We start from the raw sequence: 27,765 nt of genomic DNA on the forward strand, positions 1-27,765 counted from the left end.
AATTTGTTGATACTTATTAAAAGATTTCTCTTAATCTTTTTTATTTCTGCAAAGCCAGTCACAAAATACCCACTTGTATTTCTAATTTTAAAAACTTGAGTCTTCTTGTTTTCTTAGTGAATCTAAGGGGTTGTCAACTTGATTCTTTTCAAATAACTTATGAATTTTTATTCCTTCTTATACATTTGTATTCTTTTATTCGTCTCTTCTCTATTCATTTGTTGTTGTTCTTTCTGTCTGCTTTGGACCCTGTTTTCTTTCTTTCTTTTTTTGGGGGGGCCTGGGAGCTGTCCCTGAGCTCTTCAGCTCAAGACAAGTTCTCCCACTTGAGCCACAGCACCACTTCTGGTTTTCTGGTGGTTAATTAGAGATAAGAGTCTCACAGGCTTTCCTGCCTGGGCTGCCTTTAAACTGTGATTCTCAGATCTCAGCCTCCTGAGTAGCTAGGATTACAGGCGTGAGAGTTTTCTTTTTTAAAATATGTGTGCGTAGATCTTTTTGAGTTTATCATACTTGACTTGAGCTTTACTGATTCATGATTTTCATCTAACTGGAAAGTTTTTTCTTTTCCTTGTCATTTCGTCACAATTTTTTTTGTCCCTTTCTCTTGCTCCTTTCTTTCTGGGAATATTTTCTTTCTTTTCTTTCTCTCTCTCTCCTTTCCTTTCCCACCCCCCTATTTGTATATATAAGAACAGACTATATGATACATCAGAAAGATACAATCTACAACCAACGCTGTTGGCACTTCCATCTGAACTTTCAACTTCTAGAACTGTGAGCAATCTGTTGTTTAAGTCACTCTGTTTGTAGGATTTTGTTAAAGGCAGCCCACCAAACTAATATACCATGACAATGTGATTTTTTAAAATTCTTCTTTCATTTAATTCCACTTTCAGTTATAGTAACCACCAAATTCTCACAATTATGACTACAAATTCTCACAATTATGACTACAATGAGATGTCTCTGGCCATTAAATCTATCAGTTGTTGGAATTATCAAATTTTACCATGGGTCTATTAAATTAGCATTTAAAGCATATTCTGTAACTTATCTTGCAGGGTAAAAACCACCATAAAATCAATCCATAATGAGTTGTTATCATCAAGTGGTATTATTTTCCACTTTTTAATTTATAGGTAGCCCCTCTACTCCCTATCCCTACAGTGGCCCCTTTACTACCACAGAGAGGTGGCAAAAAGTCAGTAGCAAAGTAGGCTACCTTAATGAAGAACAAAGGATGACAATGGTGACAGTAGAAGTGAGGAGTATGGCAGTAGGATCAATGACTATTCAATTAGACACATACAATATACCAACCACAAACTAAAGAGATTTATGCTCATTACTTCTAATCTTCCAAACAACTATTATTATTGTGTCAATTCTTAAGGAATTAGCCAGGTTGAGCAACTTGCCTACAGTCACAGAGCCAGAATTCAAATTCAAGTATCCTTGTTTTGCTTAATATGGAGAGAATATGTGGTTAGACTCTCCCCTTCCTCAAGCCAGCCATTCCTCTAAGGCTGGCCATTCAGATTTTTACTTTTTTTGGCTATAAATAATGCTGCAACAGACAAATGGTATTTTGAACTAAAGCTATTCCTAGGGAATACGTGACCAAAGTTAGACTACTAACACAAAGTATCTAAGTATATTAATTATGATGGTCATTGCCAAATTCTTTTTCAAAAATGATTCTAGACACTAACTCATTTTTTTTCAGACTGCATAGTATCTTTTTCTAAAAATATATCATACACAGAATTTGGCAAGAATAAGAAATTGGTATCTGTCCTCATGCAAAAGTTCTCTAATCCTCTGTGTGTGTCATCATTAAAAGGAAAAAATAGTATTTTCCACAAAATATATCTTCCTCTTGTTAAAATGACATATTTTCCCCATATCTTTTTTATTTTTGGTGCCGGTTCTAGGTCTTAAACTCAGGTCTTGTCTGAGCACTTCCCTTTAGCTGTTTTTTTTTGTGTGTTTTTGGGTTTTTTTGCTGGTTAACTGAAGATAAAAGGTCTTACAGACTTTTCTGTCTGGACTAGCTCTGAACTGTAATCATATCTCAGCCTCCTGAGTAGCTAGAATTAAAAGCATGGGCCACCAGCTCATTTTTCCTCCTTACTCATGTACTTTTTAGCCCCATCAGTCCACAAACATGCACTTATATCTATGAATACAAATTTCTTACTTGTGAGTCTTTGTCATTTATCTGCCACATATATCCAGTACAGGAAAGAATAAAGGAAGGTATTTGCTTGGTCCAATGCTATATAAAAAGTTCTTTTTTTCTACCCCCTTCCTTCCTTCTCCTCCCTTCCTCACCCTCTTTCTTTTTTGTCAATCCTGAGGCTTGAACTCAGAGCACTGGAGCACTGGTTCAGGCCTGAGGCTTGAACCCTGGGCACTGTCCTTGGGCCTCTTTGTGCAAGGCTAGCACTCTTCCATTTTAGCCACAGCTCTACTTCCAGCTTTTTTGGGGTAGCCAGCCCAGGCTGGCTTTGAATCACAATCCTCAGAACTCAGCTCCCTGAGTAGCTAGGATTACAGCTGTGAGTCACAGATGCTCACCAAAAGGTAATTTTATTGTGAAGCTAAATTTCTTCAAGAAAAGGCCTCTTCTACTACATTTCTAACTAATTGTTTTTATTTGTTAAGTCTCCAGATCAAAATAAATTTAAGAAGACTCTAAACTAGTCTATTCTGTTGAAATCTGAGTCTAACTACTACTTACCAGTTGTGTAATCTGGGGTCAAGGTATTTAATTCTTTGTTTAAGACAGAATCTAGCTATAATAGCCTAGGCTTGTTTCCAACTCACCGTGTTCTTGCCTCAGCCTCAGCTTCCAAGTGTTAGAATTATAGACAAGCACCACAATTACATAATGTTGTATTGTGTGTGTGTGCGTATGTGTGTGTGTGTCTGTACATACATAAATGTTTAGATCTGTACCTGAAACATATTAAAACCAATGTAAATGTTGACTATGGATCAAAGCTAATTCTCCACCAGCCACTTGGAAGGAACCCCAGAAGGAAGCAGAATCTGTCTTCTGAAATAGGGCACATAACTTGCTCAAAGAGAACAGCTATCAGCTCTTTCTCCTTTTATATTGGTAGGCTATTATCCCTTACCATTATCAGTCAATTGCCATTATAACCATTATTGTTCCTCCTGTCTACCCTGACCCTTATTTTCCCAGTTTTATCCTGTGCTGCATTGCCAGACTCATCTCTCTGCAGCTGTGCATTTGTGATGGAACTGCTCTGCTCCCAAGGCCTTCCTTTATCTACTCTAACACACACATGCATGGATACATGCACTCACAATCATTCCAAGTACTAAGATTCATGATGTACCTGTCCAAGTTCATTTGTTACAATATCCTCAATAAGCTCTTTAGATTTCAGACAGACTGTCCAACTATCCTCTGGCCTTTCTTGTTCCTACGCCTTTATCCATAATACCTCCCACTGCTACAATGTCCATATATTCCTATGACCTGTGTCCTACTTACCCTTCAATGCCTACTTGAACACCATCTTTTTTTTTTCCTACCAAGGTTTGTGTTACTTAGTGCAGAAAAAGCAGTCTCATTTTCCTCCATGCAGCTCATGCTTATTCTCTATAACTGGTTCTTATTGCACACTATCCTGTCCATCAGAAAGGCTATTTTGTAAGAAGTACCTTGCGGGCAAGAATTGTGACATTATAGAGGACCTACTGTGGCTTCTCAAACACAACAGTTATTCAATAACTATACTATATTCAATTGGTGGTACTCCACTATGCATTAGGAAAATCTCTGGAGACCAATGATCCTGGGCACAGAGAATAATTAACGTGATTGTCCAAAAAAGAGGAACTTAAAGTTTCAATAAAAAATATAAGTTATAACCCATATGGTAAGGACTTATTTGGAAAACAATATTAATAATGATTGGCATAGTTAGGGTTTTGCTATAGTCTGTTTACCTTTTAATTGAACATTAATGAAAAATTAGAAAAGGCAAGATAAAAGTTTCTCCAATGTTATCTACTTGATTTCTACCTATAGTCAATAGGCAAAGCTTTTAAGATGATACCTTTCGGCATAAAGAAAATAGTTCTATTTTATTAAGTGAAGATTTCTTAACTATGTATAAGGTAAGGAATTGGTAGTGCAAATAAAAAAAAAAACCACTCTCCCATTTTACTTAAGTATCATTGACACTGTCATACTAAGAATGTGTCTACCAGGAATGGTATAGAGAGAACAAACTGGTTGGCAGATTAAAAACATATCAATTATTTTATGACCAAATGTCAAAAAGAAAAACTGCATGGATGGTTTAAAAGTCTATCACATCATGCCACATTTGGCTGACATCTAATGGCATATAAATCATTTATCATTAAAGGCCTTTTTATATAGGTCAGGATTGGTGGGGCTTGGTGTTTTGTATCTTACCATTTAAAGAATGCTCTAAATTCTAGCTTTTTAACTTTTTAATCTATGAGGAAAGAAAACTAAAACTTCCTATAAACTCAGATTAATGCCCGCTAATGCACGGAAGAAAGAAAAACTAAAACCTTCCTCCTACTATAAAAACAAAATAGTGTGGCCTCTGTTTCTTTTCTGATAAGAGTCTTAAATACCAAACAGTTAACTGCATAATAACATTTACTGGCAGCCAGGCAGCCTGCTTAGCAGATATATAAAGCAGGTAAAAGGAGAAAAAGTTAATTTCTTGGCTGAATGATTCCATCGGTAGCTATAGGGCAAACCTGAAAGTCTTTTAGTAAAGTAGCAGTTGATTCTTCTATCAATCTGTAGCACACATACTCTTCCAAGGAAAGCATTAAATATGAAAATCATATCCCGTTATCATCTGTTTCCAGCTTTCAGCCCAGTAAGCTTTCCTTAATGAATGCTGCAGCCTAAGGAACAAGCACGCTGTTGGCTTTTCTGAATAATGGAGTGATGCTACCATTTTTGCTTATTACAATATCGACTGGCTGAGGGGGTTTCACACATAGTCACAAGTGACTACTCTTGCCAGCATGCTCCAAGTTATTACAAGATGTTTTTAGACATTTCATCTAAAAGAGCTTTACTGCTTTTAGTGAAGAAAACATCTATGGTCTTGAACAGAATCATTTATATGGAGATAGGCAGAAGGATTAGAAGCCTGCATTACGGCAGATACATAGCAGAATTTATTTAAGTATTCCTTGCCGGCCTTTTTGTCTATTGCTCAGATATGCAATCTTTTCTTTCCACTTTCTCTTTAAAAAGGTTCAAATGTACAAAACCATACACAGAAAAATATATACACAAAGCAAAAAAAAAAGCTACATTTAGCTTAATTTTTATTTAAAGCATTTCTCAAACTAAGAAAAAGTAGTTATAAAACATTATTACTATTATTATACATAATTTTGTAAGTTAATAAAAGAAAAAATAAAAGCACAATTTTATCTCCTAATAACACTGAGATTTTCTCCGAAATCTAAATCTTAAATTCAAAGTGACTGCTTTTTAGCAAACAATTCAATTAGACATTAAAGTAATATTCTAAGCAAAAAAAATCTTTAATGATTTCAAGTTCAACAAAAAGATCTTTATAATAATATCTTAAAATATGAACATTCAGACACCATCTATAAGCAGAAAATATAATTTTAAATGTATTACCTTTTCTCTATCTTCACCTTTTAGTTCATCTTTTGTTTCCAGGCTATCTTTTGAGAGAAACTGCATATTCTTAATTCGTGTTTCATATTCAATCTAAACATGAACAAAGTATGATTTTATGGTTGACATTACAACTAGAACTTATATATAATTTACCATCATAAAATGAACACAATTTACCAACATAAAATGAACAAAATTTATTCTCTATTGTATAACTACTTCCCTTGACTGATGTTGCCAAGAAAATTAATTTATCTTAGAAAACAGAAAATAAAACCAATAGCATACAGAAAGTCCAATTCTGCCAGCTGCTGGTAGGGCTCATGCCTGTAATCCTAGCTACTTAGGAGGCTAAGATCTGAGGATCATGGTTTGAAGCCAGCCTAGGCAAGAAAGTCCATGAGACTCTTATCTCTAATGAACTACCCCAAAAAATTGGAAGTAGAGCTGTGGCTCAAAGTGGTAGAGTGCTAGCTTTGAGCAGAAGAGCTCAGGGACAGTGCCCAGGCCCTAAGTTCAAGCCCCATAACAAGAAAGAAAGAAAGAAAGAAAGAAAGAAAGAAAGAAAGAAAGAAAGAAAGAAAGAAAGAAAGAAAGGAAGGAAGGAAGGAAGGAAGGAAGGAAGGAAGGAAGGAAGGAAGGAAGGAAGGAAGGAAGGAAGGAAGGAAGGAAGGAAGGAAAGGAGAGAAAGAGAGAAAGAAAGAGAAAGAGAGAGAGAGAAAAAGAAAGAGAGAAAGAGAGAGAGAGAGAAAGAAAGAGAGAAAGAAGGAAAGAGAGAAAGAGAGAGAGAGAGAGAGAAAGAGAGAAAGAGAGAGAGAGAAAGAAAGAGAGAGAGAGAAAGAAAGAGAGGGGGGAGGGAGGGAGGGAAGGAGGAAGGAAGGAAGGAAGGAAGGAAGGAAGGAAGGAAGGAAGGAAGGAAGGAAAAGAGAGGGGGAGGGAAAGAGGGAGGGAGGGGAAGGGAAGGAAGGGGGAGGGAAAGAGGGAGGGAAAAAGAGAAAGGGAAAAAAGAAAAGAAAAAAAGGAAAAGTTGAATTCTATAAAATAATATATGCATTTTCTAAATGAAAGTTTGATGGATTTTTAGTCTTTCATCAATTTAGAGATAAAATCTTGGTACATACACAAATAATAACAACTTGACACCTTAAATAAACTGTCACAAAAATCTAGTTACTTGGTTATGAAAGTAAAACATTAGACATTCAACATTAGACAGTGTTTTCTTTGAAAAGTTTGGTCCTACACAAAGGGAAAATTTCAATCCTATTGAGTTTTTAATATATATGCTATCTATATAGCAGCATGGTCTTAACAATCATAGCAATTGATTATAATATTTGTTAGATGATCAACTTTAAAAATTCCATTTTCTAGGAATAAAAGATAATCATTAGAACCATAAGAAGTTTGCTCTGGTACTAATAGCTATATAAAAATGTCTGCATCATTACCACACTATAATTGATAAAAATGGTTCAATCATTAAATGACTTTTTCTTAAATGCAAATCATGAAAAAGCACTTTGAGTTAGTACATTAGCAACTCAAAGCCTGACCAAAAAAAAAAAGTCAGTGATTGTGGTCTATTACAGAGGAGTAACAGAACATTTTCTAAATTAAGCAGTTATGCATGTAATTAGAAATGCATCTGTGAGATAATCAAATTACAAAGTGGTATTCTTAATTCTCAATCTGTGGGTGAAACAGACCTGAGCTTTGTTTAGATACATTTAAAAAGCACAAGAAAAATAATTAAAACTGAACTGTTTTCCTCACAGTATTTAAAAAGTATTATATACACTTCCAGTTTATAACAGGTAGGGCATTTTTAGCATCTCTAAAAAATGCTATTAACATGATAGAGACCAGTAATGATCTAAACAGATATCTAGTCAAGGTTTCATAAAGCCAGTAAAAATGATAAGCTAAGAAAATAAAAAGGAATAAAGCAATTATAAAAACGAAGTTTGATCTCTCTATTCTTTACCTATCCCTTGAATTTAAGAAATGTTTTATTTTTAAACCCAAATATTTTAAACACACATACTTTATAGATTCCAAGGGATAAGAGATAGGTTAAAATATAAATATAATTAATATATAATTAGAGGATAAACTAAAATTCATTTTTCCTATGACTATAAATGTTTTTTAAGATTAGTTGTTTTTTTATTGTGAAAATACTGTACAGAGGGGTTACAATTACATGGGCAAGGTAATGAGTATATTTCTTATCAAGCATTATATCCTCCTTTGTTTCCCCTTCCCATCCTTTCCCATCCTCTCCCCCCCCCCACCAAAGTTGTAAAGTTCGTTTTCGACATAATGACTTGTACATCTAATTGTTGCAATGGGTCCACCCCTCCACAAATTATACAGACATCAAATACAGGAAAGCAGGGGTTATACTGTGTGGGAGGGACATACAAAGCAACAAAGAAATAATCTTATAAATGTGTTAGAAACAATCACATCAAAGAAAAAAACATTTGAATACATATCTTAGGGTTCATTTTTCTAACATCAACTTATCTGACCTTTTCTGCTTGACTCAGACATACACTAGATATTGCAAATAAGGGAAACCATGGGACCTATGTTTCTTTGGACCTGGCTTACTTCACTTAATATAATTTTGTCCAAGTCTTTCCATTTCCTAACAAATGGGGCAATGTCATTCTTTCTGATGGAGGCATAGAATTCCATTGTGTATATATACCACATTTTCTTGATCCATTCATCTACTGAGGGGCATCTGGATTGGTTCCATATCTTAGCTATGGTAAATAATGCTGCAATAAACATAGTTGTGCTGGTAGCTTTAGTGTGGTCAAGTTTGTGAACATTTGTGTAAATGCCCAAAAGTGGGATTGCTGGGTCATAGGGAAGCTCTATGTGGAGTCTTTTGAGGAACCTCCATACTGTTTTCCAAAGTGGTTGAATAAGTTTACATCCCACCAACAATGCAGTAAGGTTCCCTTCTGTCCACATCCCCTCCAGCATCTGTTGTTATTTGAGTTCTTGATTTTAGCCATTCTAACTGGAGTGAGGTGGTATCTCAATGTTGTTTTGATTTGCATTTCTTTTATGGCTAGAGAGGTTGAGCATTTCTTCATGTGTCTATTGGCCATCCTTCTTTCCTCTTCAGAGAAGTTTCTCTTTAAGTCTTTAGTCCACTTATTTATTGGGCAGTTGTTTCTTTGAAGATTTGTTGTTGGGGGATTTAATTTTTTGAGTTTAAGGTATATTTTAGATATGAGATTAGTTGTTTTTAATATACTATGAGATTATTTTTGAGTCATAGAGATTATTTTTGAGTCATAACTTCCAAAGACATAGTACTTTCTCATGGGAACAGTTTTATTCAATACATTTTGCTAAAGTAAAATGGAGGTGATAATGGCATAAGAGTTCTAAAAAATAGTAAGAAATATCTTTGATTCTGATTTCGTTCTCATATTTGAAAAATTTACTGAACTACAGACATTATTTTTCTAAATTACTGATGTAAAGATATTGTGTAATGTATTTTGATATCCAAATGGATATGATAAATTAGTGAATACAGTTTATAATTCTTAACTTTAAGGAGGAAGAATGACCAAGTAAAAATATTTTAATCTCTTCTTTGTTCCTCATTTTTACATATAACCATCAAATCTACCTCCTAAATGCTGAAGAACAGGAGTTTTCATCTGTGCTCTGCACCAAATCAAAGGATTCTATGAAGATTTTTTTTTTAAAGTTTCAAATTACTGGGGAGATAGAGCTTTCCAAGACTTTCCTAGCTAAAAATCATCAAATGTCCTCAGTAGACGTCAAAGGTACATGTCTTCATTTGGGCATATCAGCTCCAACAGTTTTACTCTTCGGTTCCTAATCCCCATTCAGAAGTTCCATACTTTCTTCTCTCTAGTGCAGATTCCTGTCCCTGTTGCCTTTCTGTCATATGCCCTAGACTATTTCTGGTCAGAGTTACTGCTTTAAGAGATAAACAACTCATGTCCTAGTAGTATGGCCTGGTCTGGAGCCCCTCTAAGGGTAATCCCCTCATCCCCTGTCTCAATCTGGAAAATCTGTTTTAATAAACTGAAGAGCATGAAGTTAGCCCATTTGGTAACTCACACTCTCCATTTCTGTATGACTTCTTGACACTGGCTTGCTGCTGTCCACTTCAATATAATAAAACCTTCCCATTCACATCTTCACTATGAACAAGCAATGTATTACAGCTGAATCACTGGAATCTATGAACAATGACCTGGGGTTGTAGGAAGAGGAGATGGGGTTCTTACAGATGGCTCAGGTCGCTGGGATATCTCTCTATGCTAGTTAACATGTCCATTTTCCATGATGCTTCCTTTTATATTCTCACTCTCATTCCTTCAATTTCCCTTCTGTCACATTACTGTTTGCCCAACAATACCTCCTTTTGCTACAGGCTTTCTTTCCTTTTTTTTTTTTCCTCCTTTAGTTTGTAGGATTGCAGAGCTTAGTCTTTCAATTACAGGCTAATGGAATAGCTGAAGATATTAAAAATCAACTGACCCTGCTTTCTCATATTATAGTTGAAGAAATGGGCACAGACATTTGTATACATTGTCTAATCTGGTTCTTGGGTAGATCTAAGAGACTAGACTTAAGATTCACAGTTTTGTTTCCTTCTGTTTTTTTTTTTTCAAAATATGCATTTCCTTCTAGATGACAGACTTATTTAATTAACATATATAAATGTTAATCAAAAAGAAAAAATACAGTATTTGTCCTTCAGAAGTCTGAAGGCCAGGCCCTGCCCACAATATCAATCAGACTGCTTAGCTGAAATCTGAATGAGAACCCAAATGATTTGCTTTCAAATTCTTCCCTTTCAGCACACATAATGTAATGTGAAAAATTTCCAGGAGAATTACATCTTTAAATAGTGACATTATCTTTAAAATGCCTCTGATATTAAACACAAATTCTTCCTGGAAAAATATAGGGTACAGTCAATACCACATTTGTTCTCACAAAGTTTTCATGGTCCATAAGAAAATGAGACAAAATACAGAGTTAAAACTTTCAGTCAAGGGAGAAATCGCAATGCTTACTTAGAGCCATATTCTGAATCAAACACACAGATCCACAAATAATAACACAAGGAGTGGAAAAACAGAAAGATACATAATTATAATAACTGTACAACCATGATGGAAGTAGTGAGGTACTTATGACAGAGACATAAGGCAGGACAGGGAGAGAAAGGCCTTCTAGCGGAAGCAAGTATGAGACATAATGTAATACTACCAAAGAAATACAAATTGTTCAGCAGATTTAAAGTACTCTGTGTGTGTGTGTGTGTGTGTGTGTGTGTGTGTGTGTGTGTGTGTGTGTGTGTGTCTGTGTGTGTGTGTGTAGGTGTGGGGTTGTGTAAGGTAGAGGAGTATATACATATGAAGGAGATTAAGGTGTAGAAAAACAGTATAAAGATACAGAGTTGGAAGAGACTGAGATGGAAGAGAAAAGGGTAGCAAGCTGGGGATAGGGAGAGGCAGGCAGACAGGAATAGGAAGGGGGAAAATACTGTGGCTTTTTTGAGTGTGTGGGCAATGAGTTTCTGAACACCTTTCTCCTTAGATTGTAAAGATCTGATACTTGGGTGAGGAAGCAATATGAGGAATCAATGGTTTTGTCAGAACTAAGGTCACATGGGGTCTAGACCCCATGCAGAAGAAAGGAGTAGGAAGAAATGAGAAGACATTTAAAAAAATTAAATCCCCTATGAACTTCTGCTGACTGCACAGCCTGCTGAACTAATGAAATCACTGACAGTTTCAGACATCACTGGCTGGTTTTGTGGCTACTGTGTAAGCTTTCAGAGTTAAGACTCCAAATTATTGCACCACATGACTCATGGTGACTGCATGAATTTAGATCCTTCTCAACTATAGCTACACAATCTGTGCTACCAGCCAACTTATTTATTTATTTATTTATTTTTGTTGGTCATGGGGCTTGAACTCTAGCCCTGGGTGCTGTCCCTCAGTTCTTCAGCTGAAGGCTAGCACTCTACCACTTGAGCCACAGCGCCACTTCCAGTTTTCTGGTGGTTTATTGGAAATAAGAGTCTCAAGGACTTTCCTGCCGGGCTGGATTTGAACCTCAATCCTCAGATCTCAACCTCCTAAATAGCTAGGATTACAGGCATGAGCCACAGGCACATGGACCAACTTGTTTTTAAAAGCATTTCTTGTTCAAAATTCAACGAAACCACATCTATATTATTTTGAACTATGTTTATAATGTTTTCCATTATATTATATTATTTTACTAAGTACAGTCCAGTATACTGATATTCTTTAGTAGCTCATTGAGTTTTTAAAAGCATATTCTGTTATGGAAAACTAATGCTGACAACATAAAAATATTTACAAAAGATGTCTCCTTTTTGTAAACAAATTCCTCCCTCCTATATTTGGTTGTATCTAATCAATATGTAATCAGCAATGAAAACATAAGGAAATTTTGTTATTTTGTCTATTTTAGGGAAGGCAAAAATTTCTTGCTTTGTTTGCCACTTTGATTTTCTGCATAAAATCTCTGGAAAGTTCTTTACAATGTGGATAATGACAACTAGTTTTGAACTTAAAGCATTCTATTTGAATACCTCAAAGACACGAAACTGCTATATACTATCAAACCTTGCTGTGGCTGCAGTACACTTACCCCCCAAAGCTTAGTTTTAAACCTCTCCCCACTGAGGGCAACTAAAACACCCTGGGTGAGGTATTAATTTTGTGTTTGAGGCAGAGAAAAATGTAAGGCAAGCCTGTAACATCTTTCTATGTCCCAAAGCAAAGAAGAAAAAATTAGTGAGCACACATTCACAAAGGTCTCTTTTTTCTTTCCATTGGTCGTAGGGCTTGAACTCCATGCCTGGGCATTGTCCCTGAGCTCTTTTTTTTTTAGGGGGGGGTGTAGGGGGGGCGGTCGTGGGGCCTGAACTCTGGGCCTGGGTGCTGTTCCTCAGCTCTTCAGCTCAAGGCTAGCACTCTACCACTTGTGCCACAGCACCACTTCTTCTAGCTTTTTTCTGCTTATGTGGTGCTGAGGAATCGAACCCAGGGCCTAATGCATGCAAGGCAAGCGCTCTACCACTAAGCCACCTTCCCAGCCCTGTCCCTGAGCTCTTTTACTCAAGGCTAGTGCTCTACTACTGCGTCATAACACCACTTCTGGCTTTTTAAAGTAGTTTATTGGAGATAAGAGTCTCATGGACTTTCCTGACCAGGCTGCTTTGAATTGTAATCCTCAGATTTCAGCCTCCTGAGAAGCTAGGATTACTGGTGTGAGACATTGGTGCCTGGCAAAAGTTCTCTTTTAAAAAAGAGAGAGAATAGAATTTTTCTCTATTTTTGAAAATCTGATTGCTCATTTAATTATAAGTGAGAAGGGAGTATAGAGAACATTATATTCCATTTTTATTACTAAGCAAATGCTCTACCACTGAGCTAGACCTTCCAACCCACAGTCTATCTCTGAACCCTGGCTTGATACGCTGGACTCTCCTGAGTTGTTCATGTTCAGTCTGCTGTAGTATCACCTGTCAGGTAACTGATAATAAAATCCATTGTGTACTGCAGGAGGGGACTGAAATGGGAAAAATAAAGTCTGGGAAGTCAGTTATAGGCAGAGAAGTGGGGCCAATTATTTGCTAAAAATCAAGCTCTAATATTGACCATGATTACCGACAGGAAATATCCCTCTAAAGAAAAGCATCTTCAAGGAGTAAAAACAATAAAAATAATAAAAAGTTAAAGTAGGAAGGGGGAGAAGAAAATGCTTTTTGTTAAAGCAGAAAGTCAGCGAGTAGAAGATAAAACAGAAAATCACCTTCACATTCTCTCATATAGTAACTGGCTCAGGCAAGGGTCCTCAACAAGTCCCAGAACTATTAGATAAAAGGTTGGTAAGGGACATATACTCTATTGGTACCAAGCCATACCTCCATAGATTATTTACTAAGTTTTGAAGGAGGTGGGGAGATGCCGTAAAACAGAAACATCTAGAGATTACCATCTTAAGCAATGGATCAGAGTCCACCTCACTGGGACCTTCTGACACCAGGGAACTCATTGATTGGATGTCATGGGACTTGTGGGATGTGCTTGTGACATTATTTACATTAACAGACAAATTAAATGTGAAAATACAGTACTTAGTATCACAGTTAAGAGCTTCATAGCCATGTATGACTAGTAGCTACTACATTAGAGATCAGCATAGACACAACATTTTCATCACTATAGAATGTTCTATTGAACAGTGCTAGTTTCAACTGCAATCCCAATTTACACAAAACAGAGGAGAATACTGTAACAGGAAATAGTATGCTAGTAAATGGTCAAATTCAGGATGTCAACTGGCCTGTCTTCTTCTAAATACACAATGTCAAGGCTGGAGATGTACACATGCTCAGTGGAAGAGTGTTTGTCTAAGCATGTAGAAGGCCCCAAGTCCAATTCCCAGGACCACAAAAACAAAAACAAACAACAACAACAAACCCATATATTAGTCTTAGAAAAACAAATGGTTAGAGGCCTAAAAAGTTAAAGTAACCAATAACACAAAATAAATAATATGTGAACCCTTGTGGGCTCATGGTTCAGAAATAAAGATACTTTTAAGAGAACTGGGCAAATTTGAATATGGGCTTGATATTAAAGATATTATGGATTTGTTAATTTTCTTAGGTGTGATAATGGCATTACTCTTGTTCAAATGCTCCCAAGTATAATATATACCAGACTCACTGACTCAGGAAAACAAAAATAACACATGCACAAAGCAAACACACCAAAATATTTGTAACTATCGCATCTAAGTAGAGGATACATGCATTTGCTATGATAATTCTTTTAACTTTTCTCTGTATTTGAAATTGTTCAATAAAATTAGGCTAGGGAAAAACTGCTAGAGCAAAAAGGGAAGGCAAAGAGAGAGAGGCAAAAAGAAAATACTGAAGCCATCTGCTACTATAACCAGTGTAGAGTTGAGTAAACTGGGGTAACAATATCTGAGCATGCAAATGGTAAGAAAGCAGACTAGCTCCTGGTCCACCACATTTTGCAGAATTTGTGGAACAGCATGTAGCCAGGCACTGAAATGGATTAAGACGCCAGTACCAGAGAAGGTTCAAAAAGCATACACTCGGCATCCCACAGCCCAGGCTAACTTCCAGAGCCATCTCTAGCCTTTAGTCCCTCTGCCAATGTACTCCTTGACCAGAAGAGGAGCCCAATCCTCAATAAAAGGGTTCTTCAAAGAGAGAATAAAAGGATTCTTTAAAGAGAGAAGCAGTTTCAAGAGACAATCTTAATGCTGCTCAAATTTACTCATTTTGCCAATGAATATCATGAATCCAACCCTGTACTTGTTCCTAGTATTGTAAATATCCCATTTACTCTCCAACTATAGTAGGAATATTTTAAAAGTCCTTGGAACAAAACTGGCCACATGGCACCTACAGAGAAAGCAAATATTTAATCATATGTACAAACAACTGACCATTAGTGACTAGCACTGATCTGAAAAAAAGATTTTTAAAAAGCACACTACACAAGCCAGGTACTGGTGGTTCATGGCTATAGTTCTAGCTAAAGTAAAAGCTGAGATCATAGTCTAAGGCCACCCAGGTAGCAAAGTTCACTAAATTCCATTTCTAAAACAAACAGAAAAAAAGACTTGAAGTGTGGGTCAGGTAGTAGAGTGTCAGTCCAAAAGTACAGGGCATTGGATGCAAACACCAGTGCCCTTTGCAGTTCCACCACCACAACCACAATAAACAAACAAACAAACAAATAAATAAATAAATACCAAAAAAAACCCAACCAACCTCTATAACCCAGCAATCCCACTCCTGGGCATTTACCTAAATGATCACAAACAAGGCCACACTAAAGAAAGCTACCAGACAACTATGTTCACTGCAGCATTATTTACCAGAGCTAAGATATGGAATCAGCTCAGATGCCACTCAATAGGTGAATGGATCAAGAAAATGTGGTACATATACACAATGGAAATCCATGCTTCCATCGGAAAGACTGATATTGTTCCATTCATAAGGAAATGGAAAGACCTGGAAAAAATTATACTATATGTAGTAAGCCAGACCCAAAGAAACATAGGCTCCATGGTTTCCTCATTTGTAATGATTAGTATATGCCTATGGTTCACAATAGCCCAATAGCCATGTACATACAACCATATAAAATGATGCTAATCGAAATGATCTCTACAATATGGAACAAGAGGTTTTATTGCTGTTGTTTTTCTTTTTACTGTGCTATTTGCAGTTATTTCTTTTGTCTTTTGTTTTTTCCTACTTCCCTATGGTCACTGTTTCTGATTTAGGTACCCTTTGCTTTGTATATAAGTTTATCTGATTTGGAGAAGGAAAGAGGAATCACAGAAATGGTAGACCAAAGGGGAACCAATGCAACAGTGATACTCATTAGACACTATGTTGGAAATGAACTTTACAACTTGGGGGAGAGGGCAAAGTGGGGAGGAGGGAGGGAGAAAGGAGGGAAAGCAGGAGAAAACAAGAAGAAGTACACTCATTACCTTAGTTATGTAACTATAACCTCTCTGTATATCACCTTTACAATAAAATAAAATTTAAAAACAGACCTAAAAAATAAACCAACCAAATAATAACAAAAAACACTACAAGGGGCTGGGAAGGTGGCTCAGTGGTAAAGCGCTTGCTTTGCATGCATGAGGCCCTAGGTTCGATTCCTCAGCACCACATAAGCAAAAAGAAAAAAGCTAGAAGTGGTGCTGTGGCTCAAGTGGTAGAGCGCTAGCCTTGAGCTGAAGAGCTGAGGGACAGTGCCCAGGCCCAGAGTTCAGGCTCCATGACCGGACCCCAAAAATAAAAACAAAAAACAAAAAAAAACACTACAAAACAAGATATCACCTTAAGTTTTTGAAGCTTCTCAGTATTTGTAGCAAAGCGTCCAACATGAGCTTGGAAACGTTCAAATTGCTTTAAATATTCTTGGTTTCGAATATGAGCCTTCTTTTCAGATTCACATATTTCCTTGAGGTATTTCTTTAGTTTTACATACTTCATATTAACCCTATGGGAAAAAATAATAAGTAAACTTCTAACAATGGAGTTAAGACTTTGATAAACCCAAATAGAATTTTAACAAAATTGTTCATGTGCCAATGAAATCTAAAATATTTTACCCAAAGCAGTGAAGCCTGAAAGATAGAATGTATATACATTTTTAGAAAAAAGACATTAATATGGTACCAATAGGCACCATTCTGGTTACCTTTATGGCATAATTGTCATGAGAAATGTATACATTATCACATGGTAACATTCACATGGTTACATTTTATATGAATTTATTTCTTAAAGATAAATGTGATTTCAAGAATGATGTCTATGTGGCCATGTTCAGTTGCATAGCCTTATGAGTACTTTTTAAAGTATTTTGCTTATACAGACACAGAATCAATGACAAGCCATAAAACTAAGAAGGTTTTTTTTTTTTGTTTTTGCTTTTTTTGATTGGTTGTGGGGCTTGAACTCTGGGCCTGGGTGCTTTCCCTGAGGTCTTCAGCTCAAGGCGAGCACTCTACCACTTGAGCCGCAGTGCCACTTCCGGTCTTCTGGTGGTTAATTGGAGATAAGAGTCTCATGGAGTTTCCTGCCCAGGCTGGCTTTGAACTGCGATCCTCAGATCTCAGCCTCCTGAGAGCTACGATTATAGGCGTGAGCCATTAACATCCAGCATAAAACGAAGACGTTTCAAAATATAAAATACAAAGAGTTCGCATTTAGGAACAGTAAAAGGTATTTGTCTAACATTACAACAAGTTATTAAAAATGCCTTATAAAATATGGACTATAACATTACTTGAACTGAAAGGAGACATCTAGAGACTCGTATCCAAAGTGTAATGTTTAAGACATACTACATAGCTATTCACAGGGTACCAATATTGCTAATTCTAACTTTCTTCTTTGCAAGCATTTATATTATAGAAGAGTATTTGTTATTTGCCATGTATATTATTGGTTTGATAGATTATTTAACATTCTTTCATCAACATAAGTAAGTATAAAGAACCACCAATATATTCACAGATATATAAATATCAAAACACAAATCAGCAAAGATTATAAGCAATAGACCTAATTTAGCCTCTAATTCTAAGCCCATAATTTTCAAAAAAAATTTTTTTTTGTTGGTCCTGGGGCTTGAGCTATGGGCCTGGGTGCTGTCCCTCAGCTCTTCAGCTCAAGGAGAGTGCTCTATCCCTGAGCCACAGCACCACTTCCTCAAAAGATTCTTTATTGTAGTAATAATGCTGTGTTATGATTATGGTTAGATGTTGTCCTTTTACTTTCAGAATGAACAAACAAAAACCCCTCAGACTGCCTGTTGGCTGTACTGAAGTTTGAACTCAGAATCTTGCACTTATTTTACTTGTTTGCTTGGCTGGAGCTCTATCACTTGAGCCAGGCCTCCATTCCAGCTTTTTGCTGGTTATTTTGATAAAATCTCCTGAGATTAAGGTCCAGACAGGAGACTTTTATTCCCCAATTAACTATGAAAAGCTAGAAAGGGAAGTGTAGCTCAAGTCATAGAGCACCAGCCATGAATAGAAAAAACTGAATGAAAGAACTAAGGCCCAGAGTTCAAGTCTCAGTACTAGCACAAAGGGGAAAAAAAAAAAAAAAAATATATATATATATATATATATATATATATATATATCTACACACATACATACATACTTATGCATGTATATGTTCATACATATTATATATAGATATACGTCTTTATATACATATATATATATATTACATACTAGAAATAAGAGAATTGCTGGAGAAATAGTTCAAAGCACTCTAGTGCTTGCCTAAGAAGTATAATGCTCTGTATTATCAATCAATCAATCAACATTTAAAAAATAAAAATAGGGGTTGGGGGTTTACCCCAGCAGAAGGGCGCCCACCCGATGCACGCAAGGCCCTGGGTTCGGTCCTCAACCCTGGAAAAAAAATTAAAAAAATAAAAAAATAAAAATAAGGCTGGGTGCTAGTGGCTCATGCCCATAATCCTACTCAGGAGGCTGAAATCTGAGGATCAAGGCTCAATAGCCTAGGCAGGAAAGTCCATGAAACTCTATCTCCAATTAATCACCAGAAAACTAGAAGTAGACCTGTTGTTCAAAGTGGCAGAACACTATCCCTGAACAAAAGCTCAGGGACAGCTCCCAGGCCCTAAGTTCAAATCCCAGGACTGGCACCAAAACTTTTAAAAAGTAAAAAAATAGCCGGGCGCTGGTGGCTCATGCCTGTAATCCTAGCTACTCAGGAAGCTGAGATCTGAGGATCACGGTTCAAAGCCAGCCCGGGCAGGAGAGACCTTGAGACTCCTATCTCCAATAAACCACCAGAAAACCGGAAGTGGCGCTGTAGCTCAAGTGGTAGAGTGCTCGCCTTGAGCTGAAGATCTGAGGGACAGTGCCCATGCCCAGAGTTCAAGCCCTGCGACTGACAAAAAAAAAAAAAAAAAAAAAAGTAAAAAAAATATTGCAACTATAGAATTTATGACATTAAGGATTGAATTTTGATTAACATATGCAAACTGACCTGAAATTGTCCCACTGTCATCCCTTACCTGCATAAATCAGACTGATTATATTCATTAAGTTTCTTTTGCAGTTCTAATCTCTTCTGTTCACTATAATACAAAAAGAAAACATTTTATAAATCATTACATTGGTAAGTAATAATCTGATGAATTTAGACCATGATTTACTTCCAAAAAAATCACACTTTTCTCTAGTCTTTCTGAGAAGCAGAAAATGCTATATGTGATCAAAAGATATAAAAACAGTTTTCAATTACCAGGAATGTCTACAAAACAAAAACAAAAGATTCTTCAAGTCAGCCAGCCATAGTGGTACATTTCTATAATCCCAGCCCTTGGGCAACTAAGGTAAGAGGATCAAATGTCTAAGGACACCCTGAGATATGTAGTAAGACTCTACTCAAAAAAACCAAAAGCTAGCCGGGCGCTGGTGGCTCACGCCTGTAATCCTAGCTACTCAGGAGGCTGAGATCTGAGGATCGCGGTTCAAAGCCAGCCCGGGCAAGAAAGACCATGAGACTCCTATCTCCAATAAACCACCAGAAAACCGGAAGTGGCTCTGTGGCTCAAGTGGTAGAGCGCTCGCCTTGAGCTGAAGAGCTGAGGGACAGCGCCCAGGCCCAGAGTTCAAGCCCCACGACCGACAAAAAAAAAAAAAAAAACCAAAAGCAACAAACAAATGAACTGGAAAAATGCAGTAGAGAAGGCCTGAAAACAGGACCTGATGATGAGCCAGGTGTTGTTCTAGGACTGGAGACTAACAGGGAGAGCAAGCAAAAGACCCATCCTTAGGCAGATGACATTCTAAAGGAAAGACTGACAATAAACAGAATAAATCTGCAAAATAAAATATAGCCAGTTTTTTTTCTGAGTCAGTGGTATTTGAGTACTGAGACTAAACACGTTGGACTGGTGGCTTTCTTTGCAACCAGTCAGCTTGCACATTGCCAAATGACTGTCAGAAAGAGGCATCTGAAAATCTAATCTGGCTTCTTTTAAATCTGATGAAGATTATGTCTCCTAAAAGTCACTTAGAATTTGGGGGAATTTGTTTATAACTTTGTAACACCACAAGTACTTGTCAGCTACTACCACTAAAGACTTAACCTGTGACCTGTGATGTTTGGGTGTTAGCAGTAAAGCCAGAGGAGAAATCCTGAGCAAGAGTTAAAAAATAATGAACAACCAAGGCAGAAAACAGTAATAAAACTGAATAGAGAGCCATTCATTCCTAAGATGAGTCCTTTCCATATTCAACCACAGAAGGTCCCATTCAACCACTACCAAAGTTTCAACTCCAACCTCGCCTGAGATCAAACTGCTAAGCTAAATAAACATTAACTAAAGGCCACAAGAGAAATCACATAATATCTGAGAGAATACCTGACTGCCAAACAAAGATAAAGACCACTGTGGACATCTCAGAGTGACTTCCTAAAGGAAAAGAATAACTCCAGGTTATTTTTGTTAGCACTTCTGTTTCTATTTACATTCAGACATCCTCCCCTTCTCTGAAGTTATCCTCAAATTTAGTCTAGCTACTCCACAGAGTAACTAAATTTATTAGCTTACTCAATTAAAACCTCCATTTAATCCTGATTATTTTAACTGGAAAATGGGGTACAAAATCCAAACACAGAATCACTGAGAAATACAACTGAGTCTCTAATTGGGGTATGCCTATATTAACCAAGAACTGGCAGTCACAGGGTTTGAACTCAGAGCCTGAGTGTTGTCCCTAAATTGTTTTGCTAAGGCTAGTGCTCTATCACTTGAGCCACAGATCTACTTTCAGTTTTTTGGGTGGTTAAATTGGAGATAAAAGTCTCAAGGACTTGTCTGCCTGGGCTAACTTCAAACTGTGACCCTAAGATCTCAGCCTCTTAAGTAGCAAGGATTAAAGGCATGAACCATTGGCATCCAGCTGAAAACATGTATTTTTAACCAATTGCTTCACAGATGATTATGTTCTCATTAATAAGACTGACTCAGCCAGGTGCTGGTGGCTCATGCCTGTAATCCTAGCTACTCAGGAGGCTGAGATCTGAGGATCACTAGAAAAACGGAAGTGGCGCTGTGGCTCAAGCGGTAGAGTGCTTGGCTTGAGCTGAAGAGCGCAGGGATAGCGCCCAAGCTCAAAGTTCAAGCCCATAACCAACAACAACAAAAAAGACTGACTCAGAGAGCAGAAATGAAAGAAACAAGGTGTAATTGCTTCTGCATTAGAAATTTCTGTTGAAATCTTTAGTATAAAACCTTTGGGGTAGGGGGGGTATGCTTGTTCACTAATACCAGGGCTTTAATTCAGGACCCAGGGCTTTTGTTCAGCTCTCTTGGTCACAGAGAGTGCTCTACCACTTGAGCCAAACCTCCAATATGATGTTTTGGTGGTTAAATGGAGATGAAGTCTCTTGGAACCATGATCTTCCAGGTCTCAGTCTCCTGAGGAGCTGGGATTACAGGTGTGAATCACTGGCACCCAGCTACCTTTGAGGTTTTATAATTAACTATGTGTTTAGATCATAAATAATGAATAGTGTAGGCAACTTATCCTAAAAATTAAAGAACAAAAATACCTTTAAATACACACCTATAACCCTGTACTGTAGTGATCCAACAAAAACGAGTAACTAGATTTGGTAATGAAGAACCAGCAGATGGACCCAGAGTGAAGGCTACCCTTTAGAGTAAATGTTACACTTTAAGAAGTTGTCCAGAAAGTGAAATATGGATGCTTCAAGAATTGTTCTAGACAGCCGGGCGCTGGTGGCTCACGCCTGTAATCCTAGCTACTCAGGAGGCTGAGATCTGAGGATCGCGGTTCAAAGCCAACCCGGGCAGGAAAGACCGCGAGACTCCTATCTCCAATAAACCACCAGAAAACCGGAAGTGGCGCTGTAGCTCAAGTGGTAGAGCGCTCGCCTTGAGCTGAAGAGCTGAGGGACAGCCCCACGACCGACCAAAAAAAAAAAAAAAAAAAAAATTGTTCTAGAGCTGGGAAGGTGGTTCAGTGGTAGAGCGCTTGCCTTGCATGCATGAGGCCCTGGGTTCGATTTCTCAGCACCACATAAGCAAAAAGAAAAAAGCTGAAAGTGGCGCTGCGGCTCAAGTGGTAGAGTGCTAGCCTTGAGCTGAAGAGCTGAGGGACAGCGCCCAAAACAAAACAAAACACAACAAAAAGAATTGTTCTAGACTGGGGAAAAAGGAAGCATAATACAAACCAAAAGCAAACCAGGTACCTAAAGGAGATAAAAATAAAAAATTAACATGGTAGGAAAGTTTGTGAAATTTGATGGGGGTGGTACTCTGTGAATTGGCATATCAAGATTGAATATTCATTAGGAAGATTGTACAGTGATTAAATACAAAAGTTTTCTTTATTCTTAGAAATGTGCACTGGGGATTTTAGGAGTGATGAACTATCATATCTGCAGTTCTCAAATGGCTCAGATTAAAACTAATTATTTTAGGTAAGTAGACAGAGAAAATAAAAATATAGTAAAATGTTAGTAGTTAAGGTTAAAATGTTAGTATTTAAGCTATGTGAGATGAGTATTAGAGGTCTTTGTTCCACATCTGCAACTTTTAAGTAAGCTTGAATTTATTTTAGAGTTATTTTCAAAATTAATCTTATAGTGAAAAAAAAAACCCACCCTGGGCTCTTTGGAAAACCATCATTTCCCAAATAAGTTCTAAGAATGAATGCAAAAGGACTTTGTTCACTTTGTTCTCTCTTTAGAGGAAGCAGACACCTGCTGGTCATACTTCCTCTATCAGAACACTTACATAAATAAATTTTAAAAAAAACCTTACAACCTATTGGCTCTATATTTTACACAAAATGTGCTAATCTTGTAAACTCTTCATTTCTAGCCCCTTTTCTAACCCCTTTATCCATGCTGCAACACCTCTGAATGCTAGGTCCTTCATACCTGTTTTAGATGAAAGGCTTCGAATATAGACATTTCAATAAAAAAAAGTGGAGGAAGGCTTATTAGGCAGGATTACCTTCTAATTCCTACGTGTTAAATCTCCATTTCAGAATCTTAAAAAAAAAAAAACAAAAAACAAAAAACAAAAAACAAAAAAAAACCCTCCGTTCTAGGAACCTTTTATAGTCTATGTTTCAGTCAGCTGCACCTTCATCAAAGTTTTACGGGGCTGAGTGGTTCTTATACACTGAGTTTCCTACTTTTAAACCACTTATTATTCCATCTTTGCCTCAATACACAATTTTCCGTCTTCCTCAGCTTTACTAACTCAATGTCAATTTCTGGAGTTTGGTATGGTGTATGACCCTAAATCAATCTTGGCACTGAAGAAACTGGGAGTGGTTAATGGAACTTTTAAAGCATGTTTTCATATAAAAAAATTCTAAGAGTCACTTACATGCTTCTACCATACTTGTGGGCACTCCACACACTGTAACAAGTTACTTCCTCAGTCTCTTTCAGATTCAATTAGTGATTTTCACCATAATGCAGAGAAAAACACTGCAAACACATTTTTTAAAAAATCTGGGCTAACATATCTATGTGTAATACACAGCTAAGATGACTTGAGTTCAAAACTATCACAGTTACAAGAGAAAGGCCCAGTTAGTAGATCAGCTAACATTTCAATGACTACCTAAAAAAACGGATGAGAAAGAATAGTTTTTGTTGTTACTGTTATTGTTACTCTTTTAATTTATCATTCCCTAAAAGTTTCTGGGCTATTAAGGCATCAAGACTACCCAGATTTCAAACTTTGAAATGACTATGGAATTTTAGGGGACAGCAGTCCCTGTGTTCACTGGGATTGTTTTTTTTTTAAACAAAACAAAACAAATACATCCAGACACTCAAACAGGACAAAATGATAATCATTATGCTTCCCACAATTACTAATTTCAATTAAAAAAAAAATTTTAATGAAGAACAAAAACAGTGTAGGGTTACTCTGTGGGGTCTTCTCATTTCTGGAAAAGAACAAACATTCAATAAAGGCCTAATGACCTCATCAAGGTTCCACAGTCAATCACGGATTGGTTCATGTTCTTACTCTAGCTGTGTCTATACTTAAAGTTATTTACCTCTATCTTATATGTAATGTGCATTAGTTATGAATTCTTAAAATGAAAAATGAATTGACACAGCAACAGATTTGTACTGACTTAATTTTTTAAACAGCTCCAAATGCATAACCATGAATAGCCCATAAAAATCTGACTCAAATTTCTTAAGTAATTTTAACAGCCTCGCCTCGCTTAATAATTTAAAGCAGTAAGTGTGAAACATAAAGTAGGTAATCATTACAGTTATTGAACCATAAGGACTATTAACAACCAGGTGTTTCTAGCATAGGAGACAAAAATAACTCACAACTAACTCAAAAAGAATGCCATTTAAGCCAGTAACATTTTAAGATTAGATTTTCAAATAAGAGATACAAATAACTAAAAACGGAGAAAACCTCAGCCACTCTTTAAGTAGAACAGACACTAAGCCAAGAGCATGTGTAATTGTACTGAAACAAATACTCTTTTGTTGATGTTGTATCATTTGTTCCCAATACATTTTTAAAAAATTATTTCTGCTGAGATGATCTTACTATGTAGCTCAGGCTAGTTTGAATTCATGATCCTTCCAGCATCCCAGGCACTGAGATTACATGTGTTCAGTGCCACACCTGGCTCAGAAATCTTGCTTTTTAATTATCAAGTATATGGGCACAATATCTTCCTGGATATCATGGGATTCACTTTCCTAGGTTCACTATAAAGTGATCATTATTTAGTGACATTACATGAATGTGTAAACCATTCCTGCCAGGTGTTGGTAGCTCATAGCTGTAATCCTAACTTCTTCGAAGGTTAAGATCTGAGGATCACAGTTCAAAGCCAGTTTGGGCAGGAAAGTCCATGAGACTCTTACCTGCAGTGAACTTCCCAAAAGCTAGAAGTGGTAGACCATGAGCCCTGAGCAAAAGAGCTAAGGGATAAGGCCAAGATTTTGAGTTCAGGCCCCAGGACTGGCAGAAAAAAATAAATAAATAAATAAATAAATAAATAAACACAATTCTTAGATACTAGCTAGTTGACTTTGGGATTTCTTCTACAAATTCAGCAAAGATTTATAAAGCACCTCCTCCACCAGTAGTGAGATAGATATGATTCTTTCTAGAAATCTCAGTCTAGGCAAAGAATAAGATACTTAAGCCCTCATGAAAATGAAAAGTTAGGTAATGGGAACTAGATTCTGGTGGCTCATGTCTATAATCCTAGATATTCAAGAAGCTGAATCTAAGGATCAAGGTTCAAAGCCAGCCTTGACAAACAAATCCACAAAGTCTTGTCTCAAATTAACCATAAAAAAGCCAGCTTTTGGGTTAAGGGATATAGCACCATCCTTGAGCAAAAAAGCTAAGAAATGGTGCCAGCCCTGAGTTCAAGTCCCAACACTGGGGTAACAATATTTGACAAGAAATGTACTCATTACCTTACTCATGTAACTGTAATCTCTGTGTACAGCATCTTTACAATAAAATAAAATTATATATATAAAAGAAAAGTTTAAAAGTGGTGAAGTGGGGGGAGTGGAGTAGAACAGGGAAGGCTCTGCAGAGATTTTAAGGTGGCCATCAAAACAAGTAAAAGATAGTGTAACAGAAAGAAAATAGGATGTAGAAAAGAACATAAAAGGGGCTGGGAAGGTGGCTCAGTGGTAGAGCGCTTGCCTTGCATGCATGAGGCCCTGGGTTCGATTCCTCAGCACTACATAAGCAGAAAAAAAAAGCCGGAAGTGGTGCTGTGGCTCAAGTGGTAGAGGGCTAGCCTTGAGCTGAAGAGCTGAGGGATAGCGCCCAGGCCCAGAGTTCAGCCCCCACGACCAGAAATCCCCCCACCCCCGCCAAAAAAAAGAACATAAAATATTGATGCTTTGTAATTTTCTTGCATAAGATTAGTTTAATCCCTTTTAAAAATTATTTCTCCCTTTATAAATAATTACATACTGTTATCATTTTAGAAGTCACTAGAATGATTTTGTTACTTTTAACACTCATTAAATGTTTCGTTTATCAAGAGATCCAAAAATCTCTTTCCTTTCTTGTCAACTAATGAGATTGCTAACTCCAGTTAATTTAGCAACTAAATAAGAGTTCCAACAACTTAGCTTTTACCTGGGTTATTTATAGAATTGCTTTATAATGTTCTTTATTTGTGCACTCTTAGATCTATAGCTGTTTTTAGTCGTTCCCATCTTTTATGTCTTAATCAAAGGCAATGCCAACCCTAGAAGCTGAACTTACTGGAATTTTCATCCCCTTTCTGAGAAATCTAAACCAGTCCTAGATTTTTTTTCCTTTTTTTCTATCTCTTTCTTTCTCTTTTTCTTTCTTTTTTGAAAAGTCTCCTGCATTTTAATAGGGCCTATGTTCCACAAACACACACTATCTGTCTTCAGCCTGCGTTCCAGGACCTGTCACCAACTGCGACTTGTCAAGGTGAGATGACAATTTGAAGAGACAGGAAGGAGGGCGGAGTGTGAAACGGGACTAGAGAATTGCACGCAGCTTGATGGAGAGTGACAGGCAGGAGAACTCCCATTCTCACTCTGGGCAAATTTAGAGACGTGGCTACATTCCCAAGCGGGGGCTCTGCTTCTGTAGCCCAACTGTAATACCTGGGGCATGCATGGTAAACTTTGAGCCCGCCCCCCAGCCCCCTACGGAGTTACGGGATTCGCTGGTGGGCCCGGAGCCCAGGTGAACCCCCAGTGAGGGGAGAAGGCCGGAAAAGGAGCCAGGGCCGCCCAGGACACCCTCGGTGCCCGACACCCTGCCCGCCCTCTCACACATACATCCCCCGTACCTGACCCGCAGCCGGTGTCGGAGCTGGCCCACCCTTTGGTAGTAGTCGACGTTCGACTGGGACGCGGACAAGGCGGAAAACGGTTGCATGTTTCCGCTTCGGCCCACCATGCCCGCCCCACAGTCTAGGGGAAGCCGGTGGGCCAGAGTTGCCTAAGGAGACGGCCCCACCATGCACCGCGGGTAAACACAGCGCCCAGTCTCTGCTAAGAGGAGGAGCGCCGCCGAGGGGCGGGACAAGACTCCGTGATGGGCGGGGCTCCGCCGAGGGGCGGGTTAAGACGCCGTGGTGGGCGTGGTGCCGAGGGGGGCGGGACGCAATGCTATGGTGGGTGGGTCTCCGGGGAGGGGCGGAGCGGAGATTTGCTGGCTGAGCGGACCGCCTACCAGCTGGCGGAGCAGCTACTTGCTAGTGGCTGAGCTAGTGGTCTTGAGAGCTAGGTGCCCTTCTTTCTGCGCCGGGGGACAGCTGCGTCTCCATCTTTCCGGATCCACACAAATTGCATTCAACTGATACCACGCAATCTATCGCTTCTTTCCCCTTTGCCCCCTCCCCTC

The 27,765-nt window shown here is 37.7% G+C and overlaps 1 protein-coding gene across 2 annotated transcripts in view; it reads right to left on the bottom strand.

Annotated features, from left to right (window-relative positions):
- Kiz (kizuna centrosomal protein) overlaps nt 1–27,401 on the bottom strand; it is a 92,364-nt gene extending 64,963 nt beyond the window's left edge. Inside the window, exons 1-4 of one of the 2 annotated variants that reach the window (XM_070006660.1) lie at nt 27,209–27,401; nt 19,384–19,446; nt 16,656–16,818; nt 5,690–5,782 (exon numbers count right to left, since the gene is read on the bottom strand). In XM_070006660.1, the coding sequence (XP_069862761.1) occupies nt 5,690–5,782; nt 16,656–16,818; nt 19,384–19,446; nt 27,209–27,318 (429 nt within the window). In that variant the 5' untranslated portion in view covers nt 27,319–27,401. The remainder of the gene's footprint in view (nt 1–5,689; nt 5,783–16,655; nt 16,819–19,383; nt 19,447–27,208) is intronic. The other variant, XM_070006661.1, reaches the window with a different exon arrangement.
- Between the last annotated feature and the right edge of the window lie 364 nt (nt 27,402–27,765).

Source organism: Dipodomys merriami, unplaced genomic scaffold, assembly GCF_024711535.1.
Source record: "Dipodomys merriami isolate MVZ:Mamm:240054 unplaced genomic scaffold, mDipMer1.0.p SCAF_7, whole genome shotgun sequence".
Lineage (NCBI taxonomy): Eukaryota > Metazoa > Chordata > Mammalia > Rodentia > Heteromyidae > Dipodomys > Dipodomys merriami.